The sequence below is a fragment of the Hemitrygon akajei genome, chromosome 3, assembly GCF_048418815.1.
Source record: "Hemitrygon akajei chromosome 3, sHemAka1.3, whole genome shotgun sequence".
Lineage (NCBI taxonomy): Eukaryota > Metazoa > Chordata > Chondrichthyes > Myliobatiformes > Dasyatidae > Hemitrygon > Hemitrygon akajei.
The window spans coordinates 31322758-31341757 of NC_133126.1; the positions used below are offsets into that span (position 1 = coordinate 31322758).

The 19000-nt window shown below is 42.6% G+C and overlaps 1 protein-coding gene across 6 annotated transcripts in view; it reads left to right on the forward strand.

Moving 5' to 3' along the window:
- Positions 1-19000, forward strand: part of ttll5 (tubulin tyrosine ligase-like family, member 5) — a 449168-nt gene that overhangs the window by 94315 nt on the left and 335853 nt on the right. For all 6 annotated transcript variants that reach the window (XM_073039478.1, XM_073039482.1, XM_073039483.1 and 3 more), the window contains one exon: positions 17916-18017. In XM_073039478.1, the coding sequence (XP_072895579.1) occupies positions 17916-18017 (102 nt within the window). The remainder of the gene's footprint in view (positions 1-17915; positions 18018-19000) is intronic.

Below are 19000 nucleotides of genomic sequence, written 5' to 3' on the forward strand. Positions count from 1 at the left end.
AGTATAACTTCTCTAGGCTTATCTATGGTGCAACTTCTGGTGATTCCCAGGATCCCTTTGTTCTTCTATCCTTCTTAAACGTATACCTTTTATGTAATAAGCGAGCTCTTCCTCACAAAATGTGCTGACTCATTTACTTGTGTTAACATTTATCTTTCAATTATTTGCCCAGTCAGTGAATTAATGAATCCTTTAAGTTGTTGTGTCCTGCTCAGTTTTGAAATCTCCCTGAATTTGGTAATGTTTACAAGCTGAGAAATTATTTCTTGATTCCTGAGACTATAGGTCATTAATGTAAATTGGGTACAACAGATCCTCATGGAACACACATTTTTCCATTGTGTATTCATTACTCTTATTCTCTTTTTTTGAAGCTGGCTATAATTCACTTTGCTATTTGGCCCCTGAATATGCTTGCAAGTTTTGCTCTATGTTGCACACCTTCCTGACTTGGTTCCTTCTTTCATGCTTGGTCTGAGTCTCTAGTCCTCATCAAATGCCATTGTTGGAAGTACCTTCATCAAAAGCACTTAATCAGAACCAGGTTTATTATCACTTGCATATGTCGTGAAATTTGTTGCTTTGCAGCCACAATACGTTGCAATATATCATAATAAAAACTTTAAATTACTCTAAGTATATATAGAAAATAAATTAAATAAGTAGTGCAAATAGAGAGGGAAAGATACCGGGAAGTGTTTATGGGTTCATTGTTCATTCAGAAATCTGATGGCCGAGGGGAAGAAGCTGCTCCTGAAACATTGAATGTGTGTCTTCAGACTCCTGTATCATCTCCTTGATGGCAGCAATGAGAAAGGGGCATGTCCTGAGTGATAGGAATCCTTAATGATGGATGCTGCCTTTTTGAGGTATTGCCTCGATGCTGGGGAGGCTAGTGCCTATACTCGAGCTTTTTGTGCCTTTTTCCTATCCTGTGCAGTGGCCCCTGCATTCCAGATGGTTACGCAACTAGTAAGAATGCTCTTTGTGGTGCATCTGTGTGTTTGTGTAACATATATGTGCATATACACACATAAATATATATGTATACTTGTATATGCACGTAAGCATGTATTTACACATGTATGTACATAAACATGTAACTGTGTATAAAGTGAGGAGTGCAAAAAATAACACTGTAGTGGCTTACAGCACTCTTGGAGAATTAAGAGTCAAAGCTGTTCTCACCAGTGATACTGAAAATGAATTCTCAAAAATTACAGAGGAAAAACTTAGAATACTTCAACCTTATTCATTTATCTGTTGTGGACAAAGTGTTTTTAAAATTGGAGAAATTACATTTATTGCATTTTCATTGTTGTTACTATTCTATTTTTACCACTTTGAAATTTCAATTAGATTGGTTTAGCAATGCATCCCTTTGTGAAATGCAAACTGAATATTTATAAGAGCACACAGTAGGAGAGGGCTATTTAGCATCTTGTGCCTGCTCTGCCAGTAAAAGATTGCAGCTAGTTAGGGTAGACAGTTGGTATTTGCAGTATTTCCCATGCTGGACCGCTAGAGTGTACAAGTTTTAGGCTGGAGGGGGTACAGATTAAAGGAGATGTGCAAGCCAAGGTTATTTTACTGAGAGGTAGATGCAAGCAGATACGATAGCAATGCTTAAGAGGCATTTAGACCATCAAGAAGAAGTAGGGAATAGAGGGAAATGGGCCATGTGCAAGCAAATGGAACTAGTTTAATTTGGCATCATGGTTGGTGTAGACATGGGCCGAAGGGTATATTCCTGTTTTGTATTTTTGATATTCTACAGCTGATCTTTGAGGCAATCACCGTTTTTCTACACCAACTTCATCTCCTGATTCCCTACATTTACTTCCCTTTTTGTTTCCTAGTGTTGTTTTATCCTTCAGCTGCAACTTGAAAACTTCTCCTACCATCAGGGATGAACCAATAGATTTATAATTGTATGTCCATGTGTTATCCAATTTCAAATATAGGTGTTAGCTAATCACCAATGTTTGGGCACTACATATTTTTCTAAGGATGGTGTATAGCAAAAGATCTGCTGTCCTTTCCCAAGATTCTTTGAAAATACTGGATTAAACCCATTTCAACAGAGGACTTTATTCTCTGAATTTAACTTAATTCATGTAATTTATCATAAGGCCATAAGACATCAGAGTGGAATTAGGCCATTCCACCAATTGTCCCTCTTAATCCGATTCTGCCTTCTTCCTGTAACTTTTGATTACCTTATTTCCCTGTTAATATCTGTTTTCTCTTGTAAAACACCTGATTTCAATCTCATCACCTAGTGTCATGTCCACCTGATCTATCTTCCTAGTAAATATTGAATGAAAGAATGGTTCAAAATTTCTTCCATCTGCCTATTATTACCTGTGGTATTATCTGAACGAGAAGGCAGCGGGAGAGCACCTGAGGATTTCCAGCGGGAAAACATTTTGAATTCTCGGGGGAAGAGAGAGGCCAGACTGCGCAGGTGCATGATGTCAATCAGTTGAGCGCGAACAGTTTAAAAAGAAGGCAGCCATATCCAGCGGGCAGTGTTTGGAGCGAGCAGTGGAGTGAGAGGCAGCAGAGTGAAAAGGCTTTGGCGGTAACGGGACGAGGTGAGGCAGTTGTTGATTGTAAAAGGAAGCAGTATGTGTGTGAGGCCAGTTTTCTGTGGTCGGTGTCAGATGTGGGAGGTCCTGGAGTCTTCCAGCGTTCCGGATGACCACATCTGCACCCGGTGCATTGAGATGCAACTCCAAAGGGACCGTGTTAAGGAACTGGAACTGCAGCTCGATGACCTTCGTCTGGTCAGGGAGAGTGAGGAGGTGATAGAGAGGAGTTACAGGCAAGTGGTCACTCTGGGGCCACGGGGGCCAGAGAAATGGGTCACAGTCAGGAGAGGGAAGGGGAAGAGTCAGGTACTAGAGAGTACCCCTGTGGCATTACCCCTTGACAATACATGCTCCTGTTTGAGTACTGTTGGGGGGGACAGCCTACCTGGGGGAAGCGACAGTGGCTGTGCCTCTGGCACAGAGTCTGGCCCTGTGGCTCAGAAGGGTAGGGAAAGGAAGAAGAAGTCAGTAATGATAGGGGACTCTATAGTCAGGGGGACAGACAGGCGATTCTGCGGACACAGGAAAGAAACTTGGATGGTAGTTTGCCTCCCAGGTGTCAGGGTAGGGATGTTTCTGATCGCGTCCAATATCTCCTGTGGTGGGAGGGAGAACAGCCAAAGGTCGTGGTACATATTGATGCCAATGACATAGGTAGGAAAAGAGAAGAGGTCCTGAAAGAAGACTACAGGGAGTTAGGAAGGAAGTTGAAAAGCAGGACCTCAAAGGTAGTAATCTTGGGATTACTGCCTGTGCCATGCGACAGTGAGGATAGGAATAGAGTGAGGTGGAGGATAAATGCGTGGCTGAGGGATTGGAGCGGGGGCAGGGATTCAGATTTCTGGATCATTGGTACCTCTTTTGGGGCAGGTGTGACCTGTACAAAAAGGACGAGTTGCACTTGAATCCCAGGGGGACCAATATCCTGGTGGGCAGGTTTGATAGAGCTGTTGGGGAGGGTTTAAACTAGTTTGATAGGGGGGGTGGGAATCAGAATGTAAGTGCAGGGATTAAGGTATAAGGACAAGGGCATGATGCTAAGAGTTCGGAGTTGATGAGGAAGGACAGGCAGGGGACAGAACATAATTGTAGCCAGTTAAAGGGGTTGAAATGTGTCTATTTTAATGCTAGGAGTATTAGGAACAAGGAGGATGAACTTAGAGCATGGATTAGTACGTGGAACTACGATGTTGTGGCCGTTACTGAAACTTGGTTAGAGGAAGGGCAGGATTGGATGATGCAGGTCCTGGGGTTCAGGTGTTTTAAAAGGAATAGGATAGGAGGTAGGTAGGATGGGAGGTAGAAAAGGTGGGGGGGAAGTGGCATTGCTGGTCAGGGATAGTATCACGGCTATAGAAAGGGAGAACGCTGCAGAAGGAGTGTTCACGGAGTCAGTCTGGGTGGAAGTCAGAAATAGGAAGGGATCAATCACTGTGCTGGAAGTAGTCTATAGGCCCCCAAATAGTCCTCAGGACACAGAGGAGAAGATAAGCAGGCAGATTTTAGAATGGTGCAGGAAATACAGGGTAGTAGTTATGGGTGATTTCAACTTCCCTCATATTGACTGGTACCTCCTGAGTGCAAGGGGGAGAGATGGGGCTGAATTTGACAGGTGTGTTCAAGAAGGATTTCTGACACAGAATGTGGACTGGCCGATGAGAGGAGAGGCTATACTGGATCTAGTTCTAGGTAATGAACTTGGTCAGGTGACAGACCTCTTGGTGGGGGAGCATTTTGGTGAGAGCGACCACAACTCCCCTTAGCTTCAGCATAGCTATGGAAAGGGATAAAATCAGACAAAATGGTAAAGTGCTTAACTGGGGAAGGGCTAACTTTGAAGGGATGAGGCAGGAACTAGTGAGAGTAAATTGGAAACAGATGTTCAAAGGGGAAAACACAGAAGTAATGTGGGAGAAGTTTAGAGACCACTTGAGCTGGGTTCAGGATAGGTTTGTTCCACTGAGGCAAGGAAAAAATGGTAGGAAAAGGGAACCGTGGCTGACGAAACATGTGAGGCAGCTCGTCAAAAGGAAAAAGAAAGCATATGTTAGATATAAGAAGCAGGAAGTAGGAGGGGCTTATGAGAAATATAGGGTAGCCAGGAAGGAGCTAAAGGAAGGACTTGGGAGAGCTCAAAGGGGGCATGAGAAGGCCTTGGCATGTAGGATTAAGGAGAACCCCCAAGGCGTTCTATGCGTATGTGAAGAATAGGAGGATGATGAGAACGAAGGTGGGACCGCTAAAGTATAAAGAGGTCAACATGTGCCTGGAAGTGGCAGAGGTTGGGGATGTCCTAAATGAATACTTTGCTTCAGTTTTCACAAGTGAAAAGGATCTTGATCAGGGTGAGGTCGAAGTAGAGTGGGCCTGTGTGCTGGACAATATGGAGATTAAGGAAGAAGAAGTGCTGGATCTTCTTAAAAACATTAAGATTGATAAATCCCCAGGGCCGGATATGATACACCTTGGCTGTTTGGATAAAAAATTGGCTTAAAGGAAGAAAGCAGAGGGTGGTTGTGGAAGGAAAGTATTCTGCCTGGAGGTCGGTGACTAGTGGAGTGCCGCAGGGATCTGTCCTGGGACCCCTGCTATTTGTGATTTTTATAAATGACCTGGATGTAGAGGCCGAAGGATGGGTGAGTGAGTTTGCGGATGACACAAAGATCGGAGGAGTTGTGGATAGAGCTGTAAGTTGTTGAAGGTTACAAGAGGATATAGGCAGGCTGCAGAGCTGGGCAGAAAAATGGCAGATGGAGTTCAATCTGGACAAGTGTGAGGTGATGCATTTTGGAAGGACAAACCAGAAGACAGAGCACAGGATTAATGGTCAGTTATTTAAGAGTGTGGATGTTAACAAAGGGACCTTGGGGTTCAAATCCATACATCCCTCAAGGTCACTGCACAGGTTGATAGGGTAGTTAAGAAGGCCTATGGGATGCTAGGCTTCATTAACAGGGGGATTGAGTTCAAGAGTAGAGAGGTCATGTTGCAAATCTACAAATCTCTGGTGAGACCACACTTAGAGTATTGTGTTCAGTTCTGGTCACCTCATTATAGGAAGGATGTGGAAGCTATGGAGAGGGTGCAGAGGAGATTTACCAGGATGTTGCCTGGTTTGGAGAACAAGTCATATGAAGCAAGGTTAGCAGAGCTGGGACTTTTCTCTTTGGAGCGTAGAAGAATGAGAGGGGACTTGATAGAGGTCTCAAGATTATGAGAGGCATAGATAGGGTGGATAGTCAGTACCTGTTTCCCAGGGCACCAGTAGCAAACACCAGAGGGCATATGTACAAAATTAAGGGAGGGAAGTTTAGGGGAGACATCAGGGGTAAGTTTTTTACACAAAGGGTTGTGAGTGCCTGGAATGACTTGCCAGGGATGGTGGTGGAGGCTAAAACATTAGGGGTATTTAAGAACCTCTTGGACAGGCACATGGATGAAAGAAAAATGGAGGGTTATGGGGTAGTGTGGGTTTAGTACTTTTTTTTCCAAGGATTATATGGGTCAGCACAACATGGAGGGCTGAAGGGCCTGTACTGTGCTGTAATGTTCTATGGTTCTATGGTCTCTGAGTGACCCCATTCCAAACTTTCCTTTTTCCTGACAATTCTAACCTGATCATCAAACGTGCAGATGCAGGAAGACTGGTGCCCTGACCTTTTTCTTGTGGGGCCTGTCGCCAGCTTTTTGACATCTCCTGATGGCTTCCTCTGGAGTCAAACCTCTCCTCCCATCCTTCCTCCTGGAAGGATGAGGTTCCTTTTTCTCAGTATACCTGTTCTCAAGTCAAGGCCTGATGCTTTAAGGTTTCTGAAATGTCCTCCTCTGGAAACATGGCCTCCCCTCTGTTAGAACTTAGAATATAGAACAGCACAGGAACAGGCCCTTAAGCCCAAAATACTGCGCCAAACCAAAATTAGTAATCAAATGGCCAAGTAAAGAAATCCTTAAAACTTCCTAATGTAGCCTTTCTCAACTTTTTTTGCCCTGGAGAAACTCCTGAAATAATTTTCAGATCTCAGGGAACCACTGTGTAAAAATTATTATACCTACAGCTCATGGTACATTAGCATGATCGGTAAGCTGTAGATATAATAATCCAAAAATAATTGTCAATGCTCTTTTGTGTAGAGCATGAATTTTTAGCCAACATTTCTTTAAAATAAACAGGTAATTAAGCTTATCTTACCTGTCTTGAAATTACTCTTTCTTTCCCTTTCATAACTTTTTAAATAACTTTCATAACTCAAAAGGCAAACATAATAAGTTTCTGTTAAAGAACTGGCTTAAGCTAAAATGGGTTATTAATTTTTCTAAAGGTGGGCTCGGTAGATTTAATTTAAATAAAGTTGTAAATTGATTTTAATTGATGCTTCTTACAACATGAACATTTATTTGCAATGTTTAAGCAGTGTGTTATAACAACATCAGAATTTTTTTTGAATTGAATTGACTTTATTTCTTACATCCTTCATATACGTGAGTAAAAATCTTTACGTTATGTCTTCATCTAAGTGTGCAGTGTGCAATTTATAGTAATTTGTAATAAATAGTATGTACAACAGGACAGGTAATATAACATAGAAATACAATTGTATCAGCATGAATTAATCAGTCTGATAGCCTGGTGGAAGAAGCTGTCCCAGAGCCTGTCAGTCCTGGCTTTTATGCTGCAGTACCATTTCCTGGATGGTAGCACCTGGAACAGTTTGTGGTTGGGGTGACTCAGGTCCCCAATGATCCTTTGGGCCCTTTTTACGCACTTGTTGCTGTAAATATCCTGAATATTGAAATTGTAAATATTGTAAATATCTACAGATGCGCTGGGCTGTCCGCATCACTCTCTGCAGAGTCCTGCGATTGAGGGAGGTACAGTTCCCATACCAGGCAGTGATGCAGCCAGTCAGGATGCTCTCAATTGTGCCCCTGTAGAAAGTCCTTGGGATTTGGGGACTCATACCAAACTTCTTCAACCATCTGAGGTAAAAGAGGTGCTATTGTGCTTTTTTCACCACATAGCTGGTGTGTACAGACCATGTGAGGTCCTCAGTGATGTGTATGCTGAGGAACTTAAAGCTGTTCACCCTCTCAACCCCAGATCCATTGATATCAATAGAGGTTAGCCTGTCTCCATTCCTCCTGTAGTCCACAATTAGCTCCTTTGTTCTTGCGACATTGAGGGAGAGGTTATTTTCTTGATGCCACTGTCAGTGTGATGACTTCGTCTCTGTAGCCAGTCTCATTATTATTTGAGATTAGGCCAATCAGTGTAGGTTGTCAGCAAATTTAATTAGCAGATTGGATCTGTGGGTGACGACACAGTCATGGGTATTCAGAGAGTAAAGGAGGGGGCCTTAGGACACAGCCCTGAGGGGCACCTGTGTTGAGGGTCAGAGGAGCAGAGGTGAGGGAGCCCACACTTAACACCTGTTGGTGATCTGACAGGAAGTCCAGGATCCAGCTACACAAGGCAGGGTGAAGGCTGAGGTCTCTGAGATTCTTGTCAAGCCTGGAAGGAATTATGGTGTTGAATGCTGAACTGTAGTCCAAAAAAGCATTCTCACATAAGCATCCCTCTTCCCTCGGCATGATTTTTTAACAAGAGAAACAAAATCTCTCATAGAACCAACCATTGATGGGGTACCATCAGTATAGATGCCAACATAGTTCCTCCAAGACGGACCTTTTGGTTCCAGATATGAAGACGAAGCATTAAATATATCTTGACCTTTGCTTGTTTTGGGCAGCTCTTTGAAACAGAAAAAATGTCTTGAATTTCACCATAATTTTCAAATGCTACATGACAGTTATTCCTGAAATCTGTTGACTTATGAACCCGGATAGAGAAGCTGTTGTTTTTTAGTTTATCACACAAAACCTCTTCAGTATCCTGTGACATGTCACCAATATGTTGACTTATCGTGCTGTCTGAAAGTAAAACCTTTTCAATTTCTTGTACTGCGTCTTATCCTAGCATTTTATCCACTATAATTTTGCATGCTACCATTATTAGGTTCTCACCAACTATGTGACTTTCCCTTTTCTGGACAATAAGTTCTGCTACTAAATAATTAGCTTCCTGAGTCTTTTTACTGACTGTACTTTATTAAGAAAAGCTTTACTGTTTGTTTTGAGACTCCAATAGCCATTTCAAAAAATAAAGTCATTACTTTTATGTGTCATATGGCTGTGATTTGTAGTTAAGTATGTTTTCAATTTTGCTGGAGCCATTGCTACATTTGTAGCTTGTTTGCCACAGATTAGGCACAATGGAATAGGCCCTTGGATTACCAGTCCATGTAAAACGCATTGATAAGTAGCTTTCATTCTAAAAACAGATTGTATAAGAAGAATGGCATCATAACAACAGCATAATAAATAACTAAACAAGAAAACCACAAAAAATACAAAAACTTTACAATACAATTCACTTCTAACCTACACAATCCACCTTTTGTAAAGTTTACAACAACGACAAAGTGGCAGGCCAGCAACTGAGTCATGGTACATCCAAATTCCTTCTTTAGAATAAAAATTTCCCTCCGATTTTCTACTACTCTGGTAGTTTGTTCGCTCCCATAAGACAGTCGGCGGTGCGCAAAGGGGAGGTAATTCGGGAGTGGGAGGCTGAGGTTACAGCCCAAGTTGGGCAAGTCCATTCAATGCTCGGAAAATCCACTTCATGCTCCTCATCGGCCTACCGTATTCCCCTTTGCATTCACCAATTATCAACTGCCTCCTCTATCTTGTGTCAAAAACTGAGAATGGACTCAACCAAGTAAACATAGTCCTACTGTGCACTGCCATACAGGGCAGAGAAACCTCTAATAAAAGAATGCCAGCATCACACATTGCACAAAGTTCAAAAAAGGATGTTTATTGTTTTAAAATCAAGATCTTTCACGGAACCCCGGTTGAGAAACCCTGTCCTATGTGTCTTCCTGTACACCACCATTTCAGGCAGTGCATTTCAGGAACTCACCACTCTGTGTAAAACAAACAAACTTGCCCCTTCCATCTCCTTTAAAATTACCCCCTCTCACCTTAAATGCATGTCCCCTGGTATTAGACATTTCAACTCTATGAAAATATTGTGTCTGTCTACTCTATCTATGCCTCTCATAATCTTTTAAACCTCTGTCAGATCTCCCCTCAGCGTCTGCTACTCCAGAGAAGAAAACCCAAGTTTGTCATTATAGTACGTGGCTTCTAATCCAGGTAGAATACTGTAAACCTCTTCTGCACCCTCTCCATAACCTCAACATCCTGCCTGTATACAATACTCCAGAAGCGGCCTTACTAGAGTTTTATAAAGCTGCAGTGTAACTTCCTGACCTTTGAATTGAATGCCTTGACTAAAAAGGGAAGCATGCCATATGCCTTTTTAACCATTCTATCAAGTGCCGTATCCACTTTCAGGGAGCTATGAACTTGGACGTCAAGGTTCCTCTACTCCTCAACACTTTTAAGGGTCTTGCCATTTCTTTACATTTGACCTACTAAGGTGCAGCAGTTTACATTTGGGTTAAATTCCATCTGCCATTTTTCCTGTTCTTTATCTCACTGTATTTTTTTGCTAGTTATCTACATTATCTATGTATAACACTACCAATCTTTGTATCATCTGCATACCTACCCATCTACATTTTCATTCAGGTCATTTATATACATCACAAACAGCAGAGATCTCAGTACAGATTCCTGTAGAACATCATTAATTACAGATCTCCAGCTAGAATAAGTCTCTGTAACCACCACCCTCCGTCTTCTATGTCAGTTCTAAATCCAAACCATCCATTCACCTTTGATCACATGCATCTTAAGTTCAAGTTTAATTGTCATTCAACCATACATGAATACCTAAATGAGTACAGCCAAAGAAAACAGCATTCCTCCAGGGCCAAGGTGCCTGCAGTCATACACAGCACAAGACATATATCGCATATATAAGATAGCAGTAAATATAGTCACACAAAATATAATATACCCTGTCCCTGAGTGTCATGTCCCATACATTGATGGTGCATGGATATTATCAGCAAGAACAAGCCCACAGCAGTCCAATCATCATGCCCTCATGTAGCTGCAGACGAATGCAATCCAGCTTGTCCTCCACTGAGTATACGCTGAAGAGTAGCACCGACTGGAGGGGCCAGCCGCCAACCCAGCATGCAATCATCATGCCTGCTGCGCCATTCCTTTCTCCTACACTGCTCTGGCATCTATCTCCATGAAAGCTGCAGCATGAGAACTTCATCTGCACTACAATCTCTGCCGTTGGTCTTGCCATTGAACCAGTAAACCGCACTTGCAGTATTCTGCATTACCAATGTCCAACAGCGTCTTGCAATCATAAGAAAAAATTCCAAGACAATGACTTTTTTACATGCCACTTCTGCAAACCAATTCTGATGCCTTCTTGTAGCAAGTGCAGTTCCCCCACTATCGAGCAATTCACTAGTGGGGTAGGTCTGCAGTACTGAATGCTCTTGATAACTGGGAGTGTCTTGCGATAATCAAAAAAATGTAAAGGACAAACATTTACACCTTTGGTTGAACCTGGAGTGGTCACTGCGCCATTTCACCAAATCTTCTGGATGAGCCTTCTACTGATGAAGGACCAAGTCAAATGCTTTGTTAAAAACCACGTAGACAACATCCACAACTCTACCTTCATCAAACACCCTCGTCACCTCGTCAATAAGTTATTTAGACGTGGCTTGTCCCGCAACAAGCTATGCTGGCTCTCTCTAATTAGGCTACATTTTTCTAATAGTCATAAATCCTATTCCTAAAAAATTCTCTCAGTAACTTCCCCACCATTGATGTGAGATCCACCAGTCTATAGTTTCCAAGATTATCCCTGGTTCCCTTCTTGACCAATGGAACAAAATTAGCTACTTGCCAGTTTTCTGAGATCTCACCTGTGGCTACAGAGGATACTAGATATTGGTCAAGGCCTCAGTTATCTCTTACCTCTCTCAGTAATCTGGGGTACAGTATATTCATCAGGTCCTGGGGACTTATCCACCTTTAGGTGCCACAATAGTGCTGTAGTTAGCGCAACACTATTATTGCTCAGGACTTTGGAGTTCATCTATTTTCCAGTGGCCTAATCAACCATGATGCATTAGCAAGGGCAAATAAATATAAGGTGGGTCAAGTGGAGCAGCCATTATTGGAGTGGATCTATTATTGTGACTTAGGCAAGGCAAGTTTCTTTTTCGTTCTCTGTCTGTTATTGCATAGTTGGTGCAGTGAGAATGGCTCCCAGGGCCTTGTTGTGTTCTTTGTGTGTGATGCTGGATTCTGGGAGACCTCTAACCTCCAGGACAACTACATCTGCATGAAGTACACCAAACTGCAGCTCCTCAGAGAATGCGTTAAGGAACTGGAGCTGTAGCTTGATTACCTATGGATCATATGGGAAAATGAGGAGATGATAGACAGGAGTTACAGGAAGGTAGTCATCCCAAAGTTGCAGGAGACAGGTACCTGGATGACTGCCAGGCGAGGAAAAGGAAATGGGCAGCCAGTGCAGAGTAACCTTGTAGCCGTTCCCCTCAATAATAAGGGTATCTGCAGAAGGACTTAGACAGATTGAGGGAATGGGCAAATAAGTGGCAAGGAATACCATTTCTGGAAGTGTGTGGTCATGCACTTTGGTAGAAAGAATAAAAGCCTAATTTGAAATGGAGAGAAAATACAGAAATCCAAGGTGCAAAGGTACTTGGGAGTCCTCATGCAGAACTCATTAAAGGTTAACTTCTAGTTTGAGTCAGTGGTGAGGAAAGCAAATGTAATGTTAACATTTATTTTGAGAGGCCTAGAATATAAAAGCAAGAATGTAATGCTGAGGCTTTATAAGGCACTGGTATGGCTTTACTTGGAGAATTGTGAGCATTTTTGGATCCATTATCTCAGAAAAGATATGCTGATATTGGAGAAGGTTCAGAGGAGGTTGATTCTGTGAAAGAAAGGATTATTGTATGAGGAGCTTTCGATCGCTCTGGGCCCGTGCTTGCTGGAATTTGGAAGAATGGGGGTGGGGGAGGGAATCTCATTGAAGCGTATCGAAAATTGAAAGGCCTAGATAGACTACATGTAGAGAAGATGTTTTCTATAGTGGGGGAGTCTAGGACCAGAGGGCACAGCCTCAGAATAGAAGGATGTCCATTTAGAATGGAGAAGAGGAAATTCTTTAGCTAGAGGGTGGTAAATGCGTGGAATTCATTGCTATAGACAGCTATGGAGGCCAGGTTATTAGGTGTATTTAAGGCAAAGTTTGATAGGTTCTTGATTAGCAAGACGTGAAAGGTTACAGGGAGAAGGCAGGAGAATGGGTATGAAAGGGAAAATGGATCAGCTGTGGTGAAATGATGGAGCAACCTTGATGGGCTGAAGGCCTAATTCTGCTCCTTTGTCTTATGGTCTCATGGCCTTATGGTAAGGAGTCTGTACGTCCTCCCCGTAATGCGTGAGATATTTCTGGGTGCTCCAGCTTCCTCCTGCAGTCCAAAGGCATGGTGGTTGGGAGGGTTAATTGGTCATTGTAAATTGTCCCATGATTAGGCTTGGGTTAAATTGGAGGTTGTTGGATGGTGCAGCTTGAAGGGCTGGACAAACCTATTTTGCATTGTATCTCAATGTAGAAATTATTTTTTTTTAAAATGGAGTCAACTCTACCTCCTCCTTTACTTCAAAATGCCCTAGCAATTCAATACTCTTGACAATGATCTGCCTAATCTCCACATCCTTCTCCTTGGTAACACTGATATAAAGTCCTCATTAAGAATCTCACACGCATCTTTTGCATCCAAGCAAATGTTCCCCCCTTTATCATTGAGTGGTCCCACCCCTCCCTAGTTATGCTGTTGCTCCTTATGTATGTATACAGAATCCCTTGGAATTCTCTTGCCAAGGACTTTTCATGGCCCCTCCTGGCTTTCCTAATTCTCTGCTTGAGTACTTTTCTGGCTTCTTTATAAACCTCCAGGGCACTGTTTGATTCTAGCTTCCTAAGCTTTGTATAGAAACATAGAAAACCTTCAGCACGATACAGGCCCTTCAGCCAACAAAGCTGTACCGACCATGTCCTTACTTTAGAAATTATCTAGAGTTACCCATAGCTCTCTATTTTTCTGAGCTCCATGTACCTGTCCAGGAGTCTTTTAAAAGACCCTATTGTATATGTCTCCACACCGTCACTGGCAGCCCATTCCACGCACTCACCACTCTCTGTGGTTTAAAAAAAAACACAACTTACCTCTGACATTTCCTCTGTACCGACTTCCAAGCACCTTAAAACTGTGCCCTCTCATGCTAGCCATTTCAGCCCTTGGAAAAAGCTGACTATCCACACGATCAATGCCTCTCATCATCTTATACACCTCTATCAGGTCACCTCTCATCCTCCGTCACTCCAAAGAGAACAGCTGAGTTCACTCAACCTATTCTCATAAGGCATGCTCCCCAATCCAGGCAACATCCTTGTAAATCTCCTCAGCATCCTTTTTATGGTTTCCACATCCTTCCTATAGTGAAGTGACCAGAACTGAGCACTGTGCTCCAAGTGGGGTCTGACCAGGGTCCTATATAGCTGCAACATTACCTCTCAGCTGCTAAACTCAATCCCAAGATTGATGAAGGCCAATGCAGCGTATGCCTTAACAACAGAGTCAACCTGTACAGCAGCTTTGAGTGTCCTATGGACTCAGACCCCAAGATCCCTCAAATCCTCCACACTGCCAAGTGTCTTACCATTAATACTACATTCTGCCATCATATTTGACCTACCTAAGTGAACCACCTGACACTTATCTGGGTTGAACTCCATTTTCCACTCCTTAGCCCAATTTTGCATCCTATCAATATCTCGCTGTAACCTCTTGATAGCCCTCCACGCTATCCACAAAACCTCCAACCTTTGTATCATGAGCAAATTTACTAACCCATCCCTGTACTTCTTCATCCAGGTCATTTATAAAAATCACAAAGAGTAAGGGTCCCAGAACAGATCCCTGAGGTACACCACTGGTGACTGACCTCCATGCAGAATATGACCCGTCTACAACCACTCTTAGCCTTCTGTGGGCAAGCCAGTTCTGGATCCACAAAGCAATGTTCCCTTGGATCCCATGCCTCCTTTCTTTCTCAATAAGCCTTGCATGGGGTACCTTATCAAATGCCTTGCTGAAATCCATATATACTACATCTACTGCTCTTCCTTCAATGTGTTTAGTCACATCCTCAAAAAATTCAGTCAGGCTTGTAAGGCACGACTTGCCTTTGACAAAGCCATGCTGACTATTCCTAATCATATTATGCCTCCAAATGTTCATAAATCCTGCCTCTCAGGGTCTTCTCCATCAACTTACCAACCACTGAAGTAAGATGCACTGGTCTATAATTTCCTGTGCTATCTCTACTCCCTTTCTTGAATAAGGGAACGACAACCTCCAATCCTCCGGAACCTCTCCCATCCCCTTTGATGATGCAAAGATCATTGCCAGAGGCTCAGCAATCTCCTCCCTTGCCTCCTTCAGTAGCCTGGGGTACATCTCGTCTGGTCCCGGTGACTTATTCAACTTGATGCTTTCCAAAAGCTCCAGCACATCCTCTTTCTTAATATCTACATGCTCAAGCTTTTCAGTCCACTGCAAGTCATCCCTACAATCGCCAAGATCCTTTTCCGTAGTGAATACTGAAGCAAAGTGTTGATTAAGTACCTCTGCTGTCTCCTCCGGTTACATACACACTTTTCCACTGTCACACTTGATTGGTCCTATTCTCTCACATCTTATTCTCTTGCTCTTCACATACTTGTAGAATGCCTTGGGGTTTTCCTTAATCTTGTCGGCCAAAGCCTTTTCATGGCTCCTTCTGGCTCTCCTAATTTCTTTCTTAAGCTCCTTCCTGCAAGTCTTATAATCTTCTAGATCTCTATTATTACCTAGTTTTTTGAACCTTTCGTAAGCTTTTCTTTTCTTCTTGACTAAATTTACAACAGCCTTTGTACACCATGGTTCCTGTACCCTATCATCCTTTCCCTGTCTCTTTGGAATGTACCTATACAGAACTCCACGCAGATATCCCTGAACTTTTGCCACTTTTCTTCTGTACATTTCCCTTAGATCATCTGTCCCCAATATACTTTCCTTTTTCTTTTTGACTAAATTCATCACCTCCTTTGACATCTAAGGTTCTTGCCATCCCTGGCTTTCCTTCTGATGGGAACATCAGTTCTGTACTCTGTGTAGTTGGTCCTTAACTGCCCTCCACGTCAGAGGATTTGCCCAAAAACAGCCGTTCCCAATTAACTCTCTCTAGTTCCTACCTAATGCTCTTGTAATTTGCCCTACTCCAGTTTAATACTCTCCCACAAGGTCCATGCTTATCCTTATCTATTGCTGTCTTAAAACTTAAAGGAATTGTGGTCTCTTTCCCCCTAACTACTTACCCACTGATATGTTGGTGACCTGGCCAGGCTCATTACCCAACACCAGATGCGGTACAGTCCTTCCTGTTGGACTACCTACATAATGATTTAAGAAATTATCTTGGATACACCTGTCAAATCATCTAAACCATTTTCACTAAGAAGGTCCCAGTTTATATTAGGGAAGTTGAAATCCCCATGTCAACAACCTTATTGTTTTTGCACCTTTACTTAATCTGCCTGTGTATCTGTTCCTCGATGTCCTGATGGCTATTGAGTGAGTGTGGGGGGGGAGGCGCAGGTTCTATAGTTCAATCCTACCAGAGTGATTGCACCTTTCCTATTCTAGTTGTAGTTGATGGAACCCTCACATGTATGCCCTTCATTTTCTGCACACTGCTGTAATCACACCAGTACCCTCATCCCCACCACCCTAGGCAGAACAGAAATAAGGCCCAGAAAGTGAGGCAGCATCAATGGATGAGAATAAAAGTTTTGGACCCAAGACCCTTCATCAGTCCGGATGAATTGTCTCAGCGTGAAACATCGACTGTTTATTTTCCTCCAAAGTTGCTGCAGATTTTCTGTGATTTCTCTCCAGCATTTTGTGTGTGTCACTCAAGATTACCAGTATCTGCAGAATCTCTTGTGTTTAGAACAGACCTAAAGTCCAGTTCATCTCCACATCTAGCACATCATCTTCCACCATTTCTGCTGGTTCGAAATAGTTGCATCCTTCCCTCTGGCCTTCCACAGGACCTGCTCTCTTTAAGATTTCCTGGTCTGCTCCTCTCTTCCTGACCCCTGGCAATTCCCCTGTAACCAAATAAAGTGTACTACCTGTCATTTTATTGTCACCCCCACCCCAGTCTTCCAGGATCTAGGAACCTGAACAGCCCCTCCTGGTGTGGCCTAGGCTCATCTGCACTTCCTCCACCCTGGTCCACTGAACTTGGTGCTTGTGATGTAACCCCTCCATATTGGAGAGACAGTGTAGATTAGGTGACCATTTTGCAGAAACCTGCATTTTCTCAGTCATCTCGGACTTCCAGGTGCATGTCATTTCATCTCACCTTCAATTCCACACAATTGGCATGAACAGCCAGCACTGCCTTGGATGTGGTGGAGTCAGTATGCAAGTGTCACCTTGCTTTTGGCACCAACATAGCATGTCCTTGAACTTCTCCATTGCTAGAGAGGCCAGACACAAATGGGAAGGCCTCATACTCCACTTAGTAACATCATGAAGGATTGCACACACTCTGCTCATAGACTGTTTGTTCCAGTCCCATCAGGGAGGAGGCTACGTAGCACACCCACTAGGACCACCAGACTCAAAAACAGTTACTTTCCCAAAGCAATAAAGCTGATCAACACTTTATGGACATAAAATCAATCTGTGTAGTACATAAGCTATCTTATGTATTTTTTAAAATCATTGTTACTGTGTTCTTTATATTTTTTGTGTGCTGCATTAGGTCAGGAGTAACAATTATTTTGTTCTCCTTACACTTGTATACATGAAATGACATCAGACAATCTGAATTCTTGAATCTTTTATATCCTGCACTACAATGCTGCCATAAAGCAACAAATTTCATGACATGGGTCCGTGATAATAAACCTGATTCTGAATCTGCCCTACTGAGTTCTTCCAGTGTTCAGTTTGTTGTTCCTATTTTATTCAATGTTCATAAGGTATTTTATTTGTTTTATGATTCTTTGTAATTTAATTTGTTAGCCCTTTGCTTGCATATGTTTTTACGCCGCCTTTTCATTGCATTGTATTTTTCTTATATTTACAGTAGAACTGAATGAGGAAAGCTGTTTCCAATGATGCAAAGTTTGGGAATATAACTGCAGTATCTACTCTCTATTTAAAGGTTTGCCACTGTGAAGTATGATCGTGGAACAAGGAACATCAAGAATCAGTACATGCATTTGACCAACTACAGCATCAACAAGAAAAGTCGTGACTATGTCAGGTGATGAATGACTGCTCCTGCACTGCCCTGGGAGTGGGTGACGGGAGTGTGGTAGGCACTTTGGACAGCATGGACCAGTTGCACCAAAGGACCTGTTTCCATGCTGTATTACTCCTTGATCTTCCACTCCCTTTGGCTTCTTTTTCCACAGCGAGACAAAAAAGTTCCTTGGATAAATTATGATTGTGCTCATTTATCCCACAGCATGCAATCCTTGGTTCTCTGCATGGAGAAACTGTGGTTAAATAGAGTGCAGGTTGTCGGCAGTGATTCAGTGGGTTGGACACTCACTTGTAAGTCAGAAAATTTATATTCATGATGTCAAATGTGAAATCCAGGCTGATGGTGGAGGTTCCATTTTCCAATGAGTGTGGTCCCATCTACTTTCTTGAATATTCCGTGGGAAAATTTGGATAAAAGTTTGGAACTTCTGGTGCCCTTGTCATTGTATTAAACAACTCACAATAAATTATCTGATCATTATCACATTGCTTGGGATCCTGGGAGTGAAAGGGTTTACGTATGAAGAGCATTTGATGGCTCTGGGCCTGTACTCACTAGAGTTTAGAAGAATGAGGAGGGATCTCATTGAAACCTATTAAATATTGAAGTACCTATATAGAATGGACGTGTAGGGCATGTTTCCAGTGGAGGCGGTGGGGTGGGAGTCTAGGACCAGAAGGAATGGTGTCAGAATACAAGGATGTCCCTGTAGAACAGAAATGAGTAAGAATTTCTTTAGCCAGAGAGTGCGAAATTGTGGAATTCATTACCACAGATGGCAATGGAGGCCAAGTCATTGGGTATATTTAAAGTGAAGGTTTATAGATTTTTGATCAGTAAAGGCATCAAAGGTTACCTTTGTAGTAGATACTATTTCATTACAAACTGGAGACAGAAGAGATTGGAGCTACTAGAATCTGCAATGATAAAAAATTCTGTTCCACTGCCCATTTTCCTCCACAGCTGCAGCTTAACTTGCT